At 39.2% G+C, this 17,612-nt stretch overlaps 1 protein-coding gene across 1 annotated transcript in view; it reads right to left on the bottom strand.

Annotated features, from left to right (window-relative positions):
- LOC108413519 overlaps positions 1-13,962 on the bottom strand; it is a 33,498-nt gene extending 19,536 nt beyond the window's left edge. Inside the window, exons 1-13 of the mRNA XM_037531539.1 lie at positions 13,925-13,962; positions 13,444-13,586; positions 12,489-12,574; positions 12,351-12,399; positions 11,994-12,044; positions 11,767-11,819; positions 11,620-11,686; positions 10,572-10,651; positions 10,441-10,471; positions 9,018-9,070; positions 5,477-5,561; positions 4,189-4,265; positions 3,583-3,628 (exon numbers count right to left, since the gene is read on the bottom strand). Coding sequence (XP_037387436.1) covers positions 3,583-3,628; positions 4,189-4,265; positions 5,477-5,561; positions 9,018-9,070; positions 10,441-10,471; positions 10,572-10,651; positions 11,620-11,686; positions 11,767-11,819; positions 11,994-12,044; positions 12,351-12,399; positions 12,489-12,574; positions 13,444-13,586; positions 13,925-13,962 — 859 coding nt within the window. The remainder of the gene's footprint in view (positions 1-3,582; positions 3,629-4,188; positions 4,266-5,476; positions 5,562-9,017; positions 9,071-10,440; positions 10,472-10,571; positions 10,652-11,619; positions 11,687-11,766; positions 11,820-11,993; positions 12,045-12,350; positions 12,400-12,488; positions 12,575-13,443; positions 13,587-13,924) is intronic.
- Positions 13,963-17,612: the final 3,650 nt, after the last annotated feature.

Raw genomic sequence — 17,612 nt, forward strand, 5'->3', positions numbered from 1 at the left:
TCTTCTCTGCCTGTTTCTCACCTCGTCCCTCCCCTGTGTGCGCGTCACTCACTCGAGTCTCTTTGCTCATCGTCATGCACAGATCTGAACGGCTAAGTAGCGTCACGTGATTTTTAAAACGCATGCGATTGGTCTATGAGCCTCGCGGGCTGCTAAAGCTACCATAAAGGCTAGAAAAGTTACAGCACTTAAAATAGGACGACCCCGTCAAAATTAAATAATTCTCCTTGTTTTATTGGCAGGGATAGGTGAGTAGCCAAGTAGCGTGCTACTTTTTATAGTAAGCTACAATTTTTTAGCAGTAGCCATTATAGTTTTATGAAATGTAGCTAGTAGCTGTAGAGCCTACTAATTTTTGTGTAGCTATAGCAAAGATTTTCGCTACAATTTTGCTACAGGCTTCAGGCAACCCACACAAAAGCTGAACTATAGAACGCGCCCCTTAACTGGGCTGGTGGTGACTGTGCAATAACGACTGAGCCGCGCACAGTTCGAGCAAACGGGCACGCGCTGATCATCCGTTACTAGTAGGCTTAGCTCAAGGGTCGCATCCAAAATGGTAAGAAGGGCCGTTTTGTCCTTTCAGCAAAAATGAAACCACCTTGGGAGGCTTGACATTTTATGTCCGTTTTACCCTCTTGGCTGTAAGTATGTCTCAGTGTATGCTGATGTACTAGTACAGGATAAAGATAGAATATAAATGAAAACTCAGACTTTGCTCTGCTTTAACTTTTAGCTCAGCTGTAGCCACTTTTCTCGCATCTCAGGAAACTCTGCAATTTCTTGTAAAATGTCTCTCAATGCTCGTCTTTTTCGAGACTGAAGTTGCATCTCATTCTCCAGCTTCTTGTTCCAATTGTCCCATTCCACCTTAAGTGGTGCCTGAGGTGCCAGACTGTACTGCTGCACCAAGGTGGAACAATTCGAACAAGAAGCAGGAGAATGAGGAACGACTTTAGCTTCGTGAGTTGTTGCAGATTAAACGTATAGAGAAACCAGCTGAACGCTTATAAATGCAGATTCCAAAGTCCATTCATCTCCAAATCGATGTTCATCTTAAATATCTGTCTTTTCCATTAAGTTATCTGCATTGCCATGAGATCAGCAGTCTGCGCATCAGTCTTTAGATCAGTCAGCATTAAATGGTGAATTAGCAGTTCTACATTAACTCCAGTGTTCAAGACCATTTATTGTGAAAACTGTGTTAGAACTGTGTGTTATAACGATTTTACAGCAAAGGAGGCTTATTATGTTATTTTACCTAGAAATCTAGTTCTGCTGTGCAACCGCAGCAGCACTGTAGCAGTGGAAAGATTATTCAGGCCTGATTCTCTCAATGATGAGGACTTTGAGGCTAAATTGTTGCTGAAGTGGTTCTGAATTTCATGTCTGTAAATATCTTGCTGAAATGTTTAAATTGCAGCAGTTTTATTTCAACAGTTGACAATGCTTTGCACAAAACTGTTTGGTCTGTATTCAGTTAATTTTGTGATTTTTGTTAGGAAAAACCAGGAATAACTGATTTTGCCTTTAGTCTAAATTTTTGCTGGATATCACACCTTTAGTTGTGTAAGTTTAGTCGTTGGTTACACTTAAACCGACTTTTTGGTGATCTTGTTTATTTGCAGCTTTTCAATTGTATGTTTCTTTCTGGCACAGGATTAAATGCAGTGCCTTGTTCACATTGTCAGTTGGGCTTGTTTGGTGTGTCAGGTGGAGATTCACAAACATTCTGACAATCGCACTTTGAAAGGAGCTAAAAAGTAGTGCACTACTTTTCAAAAAGCAGCTAAAAAATGGCCACTACTTTTTTTTTGGAAAAGTAGCTAAACTGTAGCCATCTACAAATTTTGGGAAATAGCTACAAAGTAGCTCACTAATTTTTCAGTAGCTACCCCAACCCTGTTTATCAGTTACAGGGCCAGGTCCGCATTGGACAGTTTCTAGGTCTGGATTCGGACCGTGGTCTGCCTATTAGTGACTTCTGGCCTATGGTTTCACAAACTTTTTGAACCTACACTGTGAATGTTTGAATGATGTATTCAATAAGAACAACACATTATTTTTATTTCATTGGCTTAAACAGATTATGTTTGATCTTTATTGAAACTAAGACAAAGACTAGACCATATTTCAAGATGACTTTCTGTGTAAATGCAGATAATTCCAAAGGGTTCACATACCTTTCTTGTCACTATATATGCAATAAAAAATGAATATGAATGAAAAAATGAATGAATAAAATGAATTTTAACTTCAACTATCTACTGAATAGCTCACATTTATGAATCTTAACTACAGCGCTCAAGAGAAGTTAGAAGTTAGGAGGGAATGTGGCCATATGAAAGCCTTCTGTAATTCTATCCAGGTACACCTGGATAATTTGTTTCTTGGTGGCCTGCAAACTTTTATTTATCCCTGATTGAAGAGCCACTTCTAACAATTACAGTAAAAGAACTGAAGTATCAAAATTAAATGTTAATGTTAATTTTGTTACAATTGCTAACGAGCAGTCAACAAGTAAAAAAACAAGTTTGCTTTTTCAAAACTCTTCACGCAAAACTCTGGACCAAATCAATAACAGTTTTTCACTTTGTTTGTGTATGAAACATATTCAGTCAACACAATTTCCCAAATTCTTGATTTTCTTCTCACCAAGTCTCAAACTTTAACAAGAGTGTGTGTTTCTGTAGCTTACATTACAAATGCTTATCTACACTGTTACAAAACTGTTATGCTCCAAAACCTAACATGAAAATAAATTGCATTACAGTTTACTAAATCACAAATATTATGTCAAACAACAAATAAAGCCAAAATAAATTTAGTGTTATACAAACTGCTAACTGAACCCATTTTAAAAGGCCAATCACACCCAATAGCCATCTGAGCTGAAGTCCTACTCAGGTGTTAACATCCATAAAAGGGGGTCACTTCTTTGGTTATTTCGTTCACAAAGTATGGTCCTTTATAAGTAAGGGCTTATTTGTACATGTATGTACATGGTGCAATGTTAATGAGATCATGTTGTCAACTGATGCAGATCCGGTAGAGTTACAATTACTGTACATGAGCCTTATTTTTTACCTGCGTTAGATAACGTGAAATACAGGATTTTCCGGTTTATATTACATCATTTTTTCCTACACCATAATTATATACTACTGTTTATACAGTTTTTCTGACACAGGTTTTTAAAAGAAAATTTGTTAGTTCAACTTCAACATTTTACAGTGTTGTTTACATGATCAGTTAAATAATAATAACTATTTACAATACAAAACTACTGAGCAAATAACTATTTACTACTTCATAAAAGTATATAAAGACAGTATCTATAGTTTCTAATACCAAAAGTTGTTAAGAGTTTCTGAGATGACTGTGCTGTGATGGATAAAATATTCCTGTTGTAAGATAGGAGTGAATAAATGAACTTCATCAACTTCGCACTAAAAAATGTTTCTGGGGATTGTAAAGCCCTATAAGAGGTTATTTTATATGCCACCAGTAAATCTAGGAGTTGATTTGAGACAGCTAAAAAAGAAATAAAAATGAATATACATATTATTAACAAAGAATTACCTTTTCTCACAATGTCGTGCTCATTTAGGAGGTCTTCAGCAACATCCTACAATAAAAAAAAAAAAAACAATTTACAAGAAATTCATCTGGTCAGACTATGACGACAGGCTGTATGATGAGGGTTACCGTAAGACATTTTGACTTCTAGTTTGAAGAAGTGGTCATTCGTTTATAGTACACAGTTCACAGATATCTTAAAGGTTTTCATGTTTAAAAGGTGAATAGACTCAAGTAGAGGAGGTGAAGGACACAGTGCCGGAATGAATGACAGTGTACTGACAGCATAGTAAAAACCAATTTTCCAGGTGCTACCCATGATTTTTCTATTTTAGTCAATTCTGATATTAACTATGGTGGCTCCAAGGCACTGCAGTATTTACACTTTCATGTTTTTATTATATTCCACTTCCTTCAACCTTATTGCACATAGTGCCTCTGAATGAGCATGCATGAATAAATATGCATACATTTAAGTGCTTGTAGCAGCGCTTGACTATGCTATGCGTCGTGGAAATACAGCCCTTTGTGAACAGTGTATGGTACATTTGGCACATACAGGTGTACATAATACAGATTACTCTTAAAATACATGAAACTGGGACTCACCACAAACTCATCATCTGAATTATACTGTTCAGGCAGTAAATTTCTCTCAGATGGAATGCTCGTTCCTGTGTACATTTCTGTTAAACAGAGAATAAAAAATTGTGATCCATAACTACAGAAATACTATACAACCAATACCCTTACTGAACGTAGCCACTGGAAATAATAAATGTTGTCTTGCAAAGGAGTAGTCACATAATCAGTCGTTTTTACTGATCACTGGTTGTGTTGGTAAATCTGCATACATAAAGTAAGTCTGCATACATCTACATAAAGTCCGAACAAAGTCATTGGTGTGACAAATACAATCTAAACATCTAAAAAAGTTTTAAAATCCTGCATCTTAACAAATGGCAAATACTGTATCATGGTGCTGGAATGGAATTTTCCACCCAACATTATAAGCATATGGTCATGTTAATGTTTTGCTTATCACAAAAGACTGACAGAGGTGTGGTTAGTGCGCTGTAAGCCAACCATGTAGCCATGGCTGTACAGGAGATACTTAATGTTAATCAATTCTCTGTAATAATGCATTGTTTTAACAGGGGCGGAGCACAAAGCCTGAGCTCCCCGAACGGACGCGAGTCACAGGAGTGACAGCAGGAGGAGGAGGACGACGCTGGTGCCAACCACTAGAGGCACCAGAGGAAGGTACGCAGTGAGGCCGCTACGTTCAACCCAGGCGGCTGAGCTGCCAGCTGGGGATGACAAGAAGGAGGCGGAGCAGAGAGCTCTCGTTCCCTCTGCTCACGCTGCCCTTAAGAAGAGCCAGCTGATTCTTATCTGGCCGGCAGCTTGAGCGCCTTTAAAAAGAGCCAAGAGGGAACAGAGAGGGACAAGCAGTGGCAGAGACTGAAACTGACGTAAGCCAAAAGTGGCCAGCATAGTGTTGGTTTTGTTTATTTTGTATGAGAAATTAAAAGTAATGGCTGCTGCCACCCTAAACCCTGCCTCCAGCGTCCTCCTTGAGCCCGGGGTAGCACATGCCGTGCTACGTACACATACATGCTATTTAATTTGATTTAGTAAGTGGATTTAAGTTAATTTAGTTCTCTCTAGTTCTCTATTGATGCTCTTTCCTAACACAGCGATTGTCGTCTTTGAAGCATCTTCATGGGGTTACGTGCCTTTCATCAGTAATATCTGATCACCTTTTTGCCCCAGACTGGTTGAGAGTTGATTAAATGATCGTCTGGGAAACCATTAAATCTCCTGCTTCCCTCAGTCGAAAATACTGATACAACTCAGATTACACTGAAGTAGTAACTGAACCCAGGAGATGTACCTGCTGTGTTTCCCTGTTTGTCTTTTGCAGGCTGTCGCTCTTTCTTTTGGCTTTCTGTAGGGTTAGTCTCATGTTGAATCTCCATCTTAATGAAACGGAAACGTAATTAGTTACAAATATGTGTGTGTGCAAAATGTAAATAAAAGCAAATGCACTGATGTGCAAATATAAACCCTATATTTAATGAAAACAGTACAAAAACAATATATCAAGAGTTGAAACTGAGAAATTTTGTTGTTTTTGGAAAAATAAATGCCCATTTTGATTTCAATGTCAAGAACACAACAAAGTTGGGATAGGATGGGCTGGTAAAGTTGGCAAAGTTGGTAAAGTGGTTAATTGGCAACAGGACAGTAACATGACTGGGTATAAAGAGCATCTCAGAGAGGTGGAGTCTTTCAGAAGTAAAGATGAGGAGGGGTTCTCCACTCTGTATAAGACTGCACAATCAAATAGTGCAACAATTCAAGAATAACGTTTTTCAACATAACATAGCAAAGAACTTTAGCTGTTCATCCTCTACGGTACAGAATATCATTATAGACTCTGTGCGTAAAGGACAAAGCCAAAAACCAGCATTTACTGGACGTGACCTTTGGGCCCTCAGACGGCACTGCATTAAAAACAGACATGATTCTGTAGTGGAAATCACTGCATGGGCTCAGAAACACTTCTGAAAACCACTGTCTGTGAACACAGTTCAGCACTGCATCCACAAATGCTGTTAAACTCTAAAACACAAGAAAGAAACTGGACATAAACAGGATCTAGAAACACTACCATTTTCTCTGGGCCTGAGCTCATTTAAAATGGACTGACGTAAAGTGGAAAAGTGTCCTGTTGCCGGACGAATCAACATTTGAAATTCTTTTTGGAAAGCATGGACACTGTGTCCTCCGGGCTAAAGACCACTCTTGTTAGCTTATTAGCAGCATACAGTTCAAAACTCAGTATTCGTGATGGTATGGGGGTGGGGGGGCATGCACATCTGTAAAGGCACCATTAATGTTGAATGATATATACATGTTTTCAGGGACGTCCCTGCTTATTTTAGAAAGACAATGTCAAACCACATTCTGCATGTATTACAACTGCAAGGCTCCATATTAAGAGTTTGAGTGCTAAACTGGCCTGCCTGCAGTCCAGACCTGTCACCATTGATAACATTTACATTTATGGCATTTGGCTGATGCTCTTATCCAAAGCAACTTACAATTTGATCAATTTACAAAGGTAGGCGTCTTGGCGTGTTAAGAGTCTTGCCCAAGGACTCTTATTGGTATAGTGTAGGGTGATTGATTGAACCCCACTCTACAGCATAGAAGGCAGAGGTGTTACCCACTACACTAACCAACCACCATTAGGTGCATTATGAAATTAAAAATATAATAAATGACACCCTGAACTGATAAGCAGCTGAAATTCTATATCAAACAAGAACAGAAAAACCTTTCACTTTCAAAACCACAGCAATGTCTCCTCAGTTCCCAAACACAGAGTGCTCTTAAAAGAAGAGATGATGAAAATCAGTGGTAAACATGCCCCCGTCCCAACTTTTGTGGAACGTGTCAAATTCAAAATGGCCGAATATTTTTCAAAATAACAATAAAATGTCATTTGATATGTTTCCTTTTTAGTATTTTCCTTTAAAATGGTTTACATGATTTGCATATCATTATATATATATATATATATATATATATATATATATATATATATATATATAAAAAATGTGTGTACATGCATTTTTATATATAATATATAAACTTAGCACAAAAAGTGAGGAAATTTGCGTTTGGTAGATTATTACTTTGTAACCATGCTTCTTGGCAATACATCTTATACCGTTGGAAAGCCTGTTTATTTCCCTTTTAAATGGTGCCACATTTGTAATGAACATGCATTTGTGTGATGAGCAGTAGAGCTGAGTATGTGGGTTGTGCCCATTAAAATTTTCCAAATCCTCTCTGCTAATGCCAAACAGCTTATTCTGCCATTGACTCGTTGGGTGTTTTGTGGACTGGATGATTGAAGTTTGAAGAAACAAGACATATTGGCAAATTAACAATTTATCCATTTAACACAAAGGAGCCTCAGTAGTGTGTGGAAGAACCATACACAGCCACAACAGCCTGCACTTCCTTCGCATGCTGGTCATCAGCCTGGTCACACACTGCTGTGGGATGGCATCCCATTCTTCAACCAGCATTTGTCGCAAGTCAGCCAACGTGGTTGTGTTGGTCACTCTGGCACAAACAGCACGCCCAAGCTGATCCCACAAGTGGGGTTCAGGACTGCTGGCAGGCCATTCCATCCTCTCTACTCCCAAATTCTGGAGGTAGTCTCTGATAAACCCCGCTCTGTGGGGGTGAACGTTGACATCTTGGAGGTCTGGTCCTTGGTTAGAGTCTGGTCCCAGACTGTGGAGATATGGGATTGCTACTGGTAGCAGAATTTCATCTTGATATCTCTCTGCATTGAGATTGCCTCCAATGATGACAAGCCTCGTTTTTCCAGTGAGGGAGATGCTGCCCCACACCATCACACTGCCTCCACCAAAAGATGTTACTCTATCGGTGCAGCAATCAGCATAGCATTCTCCGCATCTTCTCCACACTTTGACCCTACAATCCAACTTCCGTAGGCAGAATCTGGACTCATCGCTGAACATAACTTTCCTCCACATGTTCAGGTTCCAGTGCACGTGTTGCCGACACCAGCGCAAACGGGCCTGATGGTGAAGGGCAGTCATGGCAGGCCTCCTGGAAGCCCGTTGACACCGGAGATGGCTGCATGTGGTCTGTTCTGGATTGTCTGGGCAGAAAGTCATCGGGCATATTGTCCTGCAAACCTTGACTGCAAATCTGTAGAAGACAGCCTATGTACCCAAGTATTGACAGGGTGAGGAAACGATCTTCCTGGGGTGTCGTCTTCTTGGGACGCCCACTTCGCAGCCTGTCTCTGACATCCCCCGTTATATGGAACTTGGCCTTCAATTTGGAGATACTAGGTACTAGGGCTCACTCCAAATAATGGCAGAACTTGGTTTTGCGGGACACCAGCTTGAAGTTGCCCTATCGCATGGGCCCTATCCAGTCAAGCATGGCATGCCGATTCTTGGAGCAGACACCTACTGACCACTGTAGCAGGGCCCATGCTCACAGGATTGGCACCTGATTGGCAGCACTTGGGGGTACCAGAAGCTCAAAAACAAGTGTCAATAGCAACAGCAAAATAAGCTGTTTGGCAATGGCAGAGAACACTTGGCAAATTTTTCATGGGCGCAATGCACATACTCAGCTCTACTGCTCATCCAACAAATGCAAGTTCCTTATAAATTTGAAAGGGAAATTAACAGGCTTTCCAACGGTATAAGATTTATTGCCAAGAAGCAAGAAGTAATTTCCTTACTTTTTGTGCTAAGTCTATATATATATATATATATATATATATATATATATATATATATATATATATATACGTGTGTGCGTGTGTGTGTGAATTTAAACTAAATGTGTTATTCACTCTCAGATCTTCTCACCATTCTCTCTGTCGAAGTTGATGCCACCGGCTGTCGTGATGTGTTGGGGTTTTCTAAGAAAAATATACTTATATTATTCCTGACATCTAAATACAATTCATTTTCATCAAGACAAATGTAAAAAAATTTAAAAAAAAACGGAAATGTAAAAAAAAATGTTAAAAAAAAAAAAGGATGCTCCTATGGAGGAAACAGAGTTCATCTCCCAGAATGCTTTAGTTAGATACACTGAAGAGTATTGTTTCTTTGAGACTACTGAGCATTACCTATGTTCTGATTGTTTCCGTGTGTTCTGACCTTTTGCTTTGTTTGTTTCGTTTTTGACTTGTGCCTCATCCTCTGGTACCTTTGCATGTCTGATCGTATCTGTGTTTTTGACTTTTTGCCTGGTTTCTGTTTTGCTCCTTTTTTGATGACTGATTGATGACACATTTTAGGTACTAACATTTTAGGTGTTATGGGAAAAAATCATAATATGTTGTTGCTTTCCAAGAGGTGTGTTTAGAAAAATTCTGTCAGCATTTTTAAGGCCCCCATGATCAAAAAACTTCAAAATTCAGTCTTGGCCATTTTCAAATTAAACACTGTTTGTGCTTTGGATGTATTGAAAATAAAAAATAGTAATAACATTGAAAGCATTACTTTTATTTTCATTCACAAGCTGACGCACTACTACTACACAGCAACTGTGCAGAATTGTGACCTATAATATTTAAGATTTTTAGATCAGTCATCCAATATATAGCTGTGTGATAACCTTATATTTAATGTTTTAAATGTACTGTTCATCTTTTCTCAAATCTTACTTTCTCCTGAGAAACATTAAACCATTCATTACAACCAAAATCTGCTTAATTTGCTTATTTTCACAATTTCAGGCTAACTGTATAAACTGATGGATCTGAATTTTCACATGGAAATTCAGTCATGCCCTTTAGCCATTAACTGTCATTGGTTTAAACAGCACACAGCAGCTTAATATTTTTGGATTTCTTCTGCTCCTTTACTGTACCTCACAAAAACAGCAGACACATGCATAAATTAGGAAAAACAATTCTAGTCTGGCGTTTCATCTGTTAAATGTGTTATCAGTAATTAGACATACTAATGAAAATGATTGTGGTTCACCAAAAAATCTAATTCACACAATCTTTCCTTCAACCCAAACACAGATGCTCACCCAACATGTTCAGTGTCTGAAGCCTGTTATTCAGTTTTATACTGGCACTTTGAGACTAATGTAACAGAAGTTCAATCAAAAAAATCTGCGTGACACAGATTTCCGATACTTGGTTGATCGACTGTGTTTGGAGTAATGGGATGATTTTTCTGAGTTTCTGTGTTTATATTCTTACTTTACTAAATAAAGAGTTTATCCCTACATGTTTCTGTAAGTGCAGTCATGTGTTTTAGTTTGATTCACCTGTACATTCATTCGCTGAATCAGCAGGAGCCTGAAAGAGAAATTCAATTAACAAGCAGGGACTCACTATCAATGTCTGACAGTATGATTAATGAATGAAGCGCCAGCATGCAGCAGCGTGTCTGTCTTACACTTGGAGCATCCTTAGCATCTGCTTCTGATGCAGTCTCCATTTCCAACTGTCTCACTCCCTCATCAGCTGAAGGTTCACCTGAGAAAGGAAATTTAGAGCTGGCCTAGTACCACAGCAGTTATTCAAACTGAATTCAATTCGATTCAAACATTGAACGACCTCATAAAAGGACTAATTTTCATTTCTATTATTATTATTTTTTGTCCACTGTACAAGCAGTTCAATAGAGCGGCTAACAGGAGGTCTAAATAAATAAGCTCAGAGACAATCTGCTCAAACGTAGGTAACTGAAAGCATAGGTTTACTTCTTCATCTTTGAGTGATTCAAACAATCCAAAATATTACTGGAGGCTAACTTACTAAAATGCACTTCTGTCTCAATTCACAAGATGTCACTGTTTATTTCTGTTGAGATGACGGCTTCTGCCTGTTATTATTAAAATGTCACAGTGTAGTACATTACATGCTTGCCATGAACATGCAAGGGTATGATTCAATCCCAGTGCTCAGACAGGAATCAGAAGCTCCTGGGTGAAATATTTTTTGGGTGAGATTCTTTACATACCTATCTTTTTAAATTATTATGGATAAACACATTTTAAATGTCTTTTGTTGTTTTTCTACTTTACAAATAAAAGCAGATGCCAAACATGTAAATGGAAAGGAAAAGCTTTCTAGAATGTTGCTTTAATAATTCTGTCTTGCTTCAGTAAATCTGAGGTGAACAAAATGTTCATTAGGTAAATCAACGTATTCTTTAGGAGAAATAATTTGCAGTCAAAAATAATAAATCACAGTGTATCACAATATGTCATATAGAAGTCCTTAGTAAATCATAGATCGTTCAATAAAGCAGCAGAATAACAGTGTGGCTCAAGTATCATAATAATATCCTAAAGTTGCCCCTGTAGTGATTGCCACTACTACTGGAGAAGCATATTACACTCTATCTGAACTTCATGTGAAGTCACACACTCTTATGTTTTTGTAAATTAATTTTGAGAGTTAAAAATGGTAACCAGAATCAAATGTACCTTCTATGTTACCTTGATTGCTGTGTGAAGTTTGCAGTGCTCTGTCTGGAATCTCTACAGGATCAGTCTGATTCTCCATCTTAAAATATGAAAGACTTTATTACACACAAAGTGCATGTGTTGAAACTGGATTTGTATCTCATTCTCACATCCTCTTACCTCGGTCTTTGCTGAAGTTGACTGTAATGACGATTCTGACATATTGGGGTTTCCTAAAGATAGAAGAAGTGGTTAAAACGATTCAAAATCTGAATGCACTGAATGCACTGAATGCATTTCCACTAAGCCCATCCTTAAACTGCAAGGGCCCATTTGTGATTCAAAAATAAAAACCATTTCTGGATTATTCTGCAGAAGAAAACGCAATGTAATAGGCAATTACATACCATCAGGACTGTTCAGTAGAATTCTGTCACCATTCCCAAGCTCATCGTTTCCTACAGATTGTACAGTGTAATAATTAACAATAATTAATAATCACGATCTGATCCTGGTGATTGGATGATCTAACAGTAAAGACAGCGTGTTCAGACTTGCCCTTTTCACTGTAGCTACTACTAAAGATACTGAACAGACCTCAAGTGCCCTTCCAATATTTACATTTTTAAATCAGGCCAGTACTGCATTGGTGCAAAGTAAGTGTATACAGATTATGCTGTGTTTGCTTTTCTTGATTTTCAATAAAAAATGGGTTAAGAATGGCAACCATATGAGTGTCACAAGAGGGTTTTACTTCTATATACCGTCAAGTCTTCTGGCCACTGTACAAACATTTCTTGAATCAGCAGGACTCTGAAAGAGAAATCAAATTAACAAGCAAGGGATCACAATCAGCACTTGACAGGAAGATGACTGAGCATGCAGCATCCTGTTTTTCTTACATCTGGAGCACCCTCAGCAGCTGAGGCTTCTGCCTCTGATGCAGAATCCATTTCCACTTCTCTCAAACCCCCATCAGCAATTTCACCTGGAAAAGAGGATTTAGACAACACTCAACAACAATAAAACCCTTCAAAATAATCTGAAAGATGGGTGTGTCCTTTAGACATAGCAAAAATAGTTGGTTCCCCTTTAGATTCTCAAAAATAAAAGTGAAAGGGTTCCTGGTTACTTTCACTTTTATTCACCAGCCTAACTAAAAACCATTATTTCACAGTGACACAGCAATTTTGGGTTCATTTTTTAACGTGAACTGAAATTAACAGATAGAAAAAAAAAGTTTTACCATTTTAAAATCTGGTCCTTCGCTTTCTCTTCAAACCCTATTTTCTCTCTGATGGGAGCTGCACTTTCTCAAAATGGTCAGGCTATTATACCAACCATTCAGTCACTCGCGTCACAATATTCAACTGTAAGTGGATTTTAACCTAACATAGAACAGCAAGTAGGCCCAAGACAAACCCAGTGTTGTATTGAAAACAGGATGCCAAGCCGTTATGAAGTAAACATTACCAGACAAAAATGACTAAACACTCTTTTTTTTTACATTTATTTAAAATGCAATGAATTCTTTACTTTTTGAAGTAACAACACATTTTTTGCAGTGCAATGACTAAACAAATACAATACAACACCTCAATACATATATGTGGCAAAAATGACCCTAAGACTAATTAAATAATAATAATTAAAGATGAACAGTACTAGTTTAACATAATTATTCAAAGAAATGGATGCTGAAGATCAATCAACATGCCACTAACATCACCATATTGCCTGCCTTACGCACATCTTCATAAAAACTCAGGGTCTAAAATCCTTATAGCCAGTGGTTAGTGTTTCAGTTTCAGCTCGGAATGCAAATTCATAAATCATATGATAAAGCTGATAAGTTACCTGAGGACTTTGGCTCCTGGCCTGTGGAAAAGAAGTGGCAAGAAAGCGGCTTTATAAACTGCAGGCTGGACCAGCCCAGGAGCCCAAACGAGCACACCCACAGACTGCGGGCGTGGGCTGTCCGTGTAGCCGTGGAGAATACGCTGAGACAGTCACATGGTTTCTGAGAAAGGCTCAGAGCTGAAGCTGGGACTAAACGGAGCATCTAGCTACAGACCACACGACAAAACAGAACATCTTTGCTGTCACTGAACAAGCACAATGAAATCTTGTTTGATAACTCAGGCTAGCAGAGCACGCATTACTGCAAGGGATGTACATGTTGTTAAAAATAACACTGATCTTTAACATGAAATGATGTCGCGATGCTCGTTCTCTCAAACAGAATGACTAACAAAAGCAGCTCTGCTGAATCATGAGGTGATAGCGCTGGGACAGAAGCTGCTTTTCAGTCTGGAGGTGCGGACATAAACAGCCCTACAGCATCAGCTCTTTGGGCTCTGTAGATTTTGGCGGCATTGTCATACAGCAAGAGTTAGAAGTCTGGTAGCTGTTAAATGGATTTCAATAAGTTTCTGGAGGCTGCTACCAACTAATAACAACATTTTATCTAAATGACGAGTTGACTTCACTAACGTTACTCACCCTCCCCTCAGCCGGAGCTAGCTAAGCTAGTTAGTTAGCTGGCTGGCTAACTAGCTAGTTGCTAGGAGATAGCGACCTAACGGAGTGAACAAACGCTAAACGCAGGAACGAAAAATAAGACAGAAACATGGCACTTTTACATTCTAACGTTATATTTCCGCCCTCTGCTTTAACCCAGATATAGAAACGTTATCTGTGAGCTCTGGTTGAGCTTCCAGCTCAATTCCTGTTCGAGTGGAGCAGCTGTGAGGCCCGGACCTCCTGACAGAGCGAAGCCGTAGAACCTTCTGGAAAGTCGCTGCCGCTGCGGCGGTTGGAGAGAAACCGTTAATGTGGACGTGTAAAATGTTCTGACGTCGTGTTTGTTGGCCACTGTGAGCAGTGTTTCACATAAAGCTGCTGGCATTTATTTCCGCTCTGATCAGCTTTTAAAACCTAAACGCGAACATACAGTATGTTGCTTCATTTTTCAATGGAATGCAAGACGTCAAGTCATAAATAAAAATAATCATGAAGCCTTGACCACAGCTTAATAAGGCATGACCTCCTTCCCACACCTTACTAAGTCATGGCCACGACTTAATTTTCTCGTTGCCACGACTCACTAAGGCGTGGCATCAACTAAATTCTCATTCCCATGCCTAACTAAGTATCTCGTTCCCTCGCATTAATACAACGAGGCCATGTGTTATTTTTATTTTATACACCATCAGGGCTGTGTAATTTCATCGTGTCAAGCCACTGGATTTAACCTTCGGTTACAGTCATCTCTTTGATTTGATTTTAGGGCAGTCGTGGGCTGGAGGTTAGGGAACTGGATGTGTGACCAGAAGGTCGCCGGTTCGATCCCCAGCGCCGACAGTCCATGACTGAGGTGTCCTTGAGCAAGACACCTAACCCCCATACTGCTCCCCGGGTGCCGTGGATAGGGCTGCCCACCACTCTGAGCAAGTGTGCTCACTGCCCCCTAGTGTGTGTGTGTGCTCACTAGAGTGTATGTGGTGTTTCACTTCATGGATGGGTTAAATTCGCAGGTGAAATTTCCCTGTTTGTGGGATTAAAAAAGAATCACTTAATTTAACTAGTACGCTGCTGTGCAGAGTATAAACACCTGGACACTGATTTATTGTGTACCCACCTAAAACAGCGAGTTAAAAAAAACTTGCTGTTTACTACAGAGTCCTGCTGGTGACATCCTATATAAATAAAAATAATGTGCGGCCTTATTAATGCCTTATTAACGCATGGGAACGAGATCCTAATGCGTGGCCATGACTTAATCATTTCATTCCCACACCTTATTAAGTCGTGGCCACGCATTAGGATCTCATTCCCAAAACTTACTAAGTCATGGCCACACATTTTTTTTAATACAGGATGTCACCAGCAGGGCTCCGCAGTTTACAGATACATTGAGTGTTTTGAAAGCCACTATATCATCCACTATATGATTTGTTAATGAATATTAACGTTCATATATATCACCATAACACGGCATTCACATAACATGAATGCCTTTATTTCCTAATTGATAATATTAAAGTCTTTACAGTAACGTCTGTTCACTCTGCGGTCATCTTCACACCGCACTGTTCACTTATTTACAGCCATACAACACCAGACTCCTCTCTCTGAATGGGGAGAGACCAAAATACTGAAAACTGAAGGTCAAATGTTACCGTTTAAAAACATATTTGAAATAACTTATAAAATCGGACAAAAACAGTCGCAAGTAGTTTTTAGTGTGTTGCTCAACAATGCAGAAAAAATGTGATTTTTCAGGTTGTTCTGACTCCAGCATCTGCACACATCTAAACATTAAGGGAAGGCTTTCCTCGCTTGTGGTGTAACCAGTAAGCTGATGGGGTGTTTTTATTGACAGGACTCTGCAGACAACATCAGAGAACTTGTAACACTCTGATGTTGTCTCGGTTTCTAAAATACTAGAGGGGACTCCCGAGTCCACAATGGTCAGTCGGTTGGTCGATTGGTTGGTAGGTTGGTAGGTATTTATCCCAAATTAAATTTAGCAGTCACACAAACACAGGAATATATGCAAAGAGCCTATCTACAAGCATATATACAACTACAAATATTCACAAATATGTAATAAGATCTATCCTGAAATAAAAAAGCAGTGTAATAATGACTGTATAAGAAGGCACAGGTAACAGCATATAATGACAGTACTGAATAAATATGCGCATATATTGGTTCTGAATTAAAGTGTCTTAGAGTGGAGTGTTCAGATGTGCCAGATGTGTGATAAGGTGTGCAGAAGTACAATATGTACAATAAGGTGTCCATATGTGCAGATAAAATAAAGCTGTATTTTAGCGTAAGAGGTTCGGTCCTCATCTCTCCTCTTCCCTCTTCTCTCTTCTCTTCTGGCCCCACTGGGAAGAGTTGAAGAGCCCAATGTCTCTCAGGACAAAAGATCTCCTGAATCGATTGGTAAAGATGATACTGTAGCTTATTCCATCCATCCATCCATCCATTTTCCAAGCCGCTTCTCTGTCAGGGTCACGGGGGGTGCTGGAGCCTATCCCAGCAGTCTTCGGGCGGGAGGCAGAATACACCCTGGACACTACACTGACTTGCCATTCTATGTATGATCATGTTGTGAGAAAAGTGAGGCCTAAGGGCAAGAGGTCCTTTTTACAAGGAATGCAAGTGTGTAAACACTGGATGAAACAAGCTCTGCTATTGTCTTTTGAACTGTTATTAATCTCAGCAATACAGGTATTCATATCACCACAGCTCACCGCAGAAAGGTGTGTCACTTTATTTTTGTCATGGTTGCCAAGATTGAAACTTGAGAATGTGTCCCGAATGGTTAGAGAACACCAAACACACAACAATGCAGGAGTCTAAACTTAATAAAGGATATAAATGGTTTAAAAAAAAATAAAGAATATAAAACACACGGTTATTAGAGTACAGTAATGCCAGTTAACATCTACAGAGTGATATATAAATGGATAGATTGAAAAAATTACTATAACCAAAATGCTAGATTAGCCATGTTAGCCAAAGATATTGAAATAGCTTGCTAACAATAAACTATAAAAGCTAAACACGTGCACACTGTGGCGTGGCGGGTTGTCAGGGTCTGTAGCACCAGTGTAGATGTTTCACACGACCACCAGCTTCAGAAAACTACTCGCTCTCTCAGATCCCGACAGCTTTTAAAACTGTCCCCCTGAAAGCGACTGTAGCACCAACTTTAAAGTACGAGCTACGTTCAGTGTAACGTTAGTGAGCAGCGGTGAAATGCTGACACAGAGGTTCTTTTACTCTGTACGACCAAAAAAGTTTGTTTCTTTATTAACCAAACCGCTGAAACAGGGATGAGGCTGTTTTTGTTTGAGTGAGCTGCGCATGCTCTACTCTATAACGTTGCTATTGTCGTCGCTTTATCAGAAGCAGCGTAACCCTGCAACGACTTCTTCCAGCGAGAGAAACTGCAGAACTGTTCCACAGAACCATATTTTTTGTTTTTTTACAGTCATTGGTAAATACTC

The sequence above is a fragment of the Pygocentrus nattereri genome, chromosome 20 (assembly GCF_015220715.1).
Source record: "Pygocentrus nattereri isolate fPygNat1 chromosome 20, fPygNat1.pri, whole genome shotgun sequence".
NCBI lineage: Eukaryota > Metazoa > Chordata > Actinopteri > Characiformes > Serrasalmidae > Pygocentrus > Pygocentrus nattereri.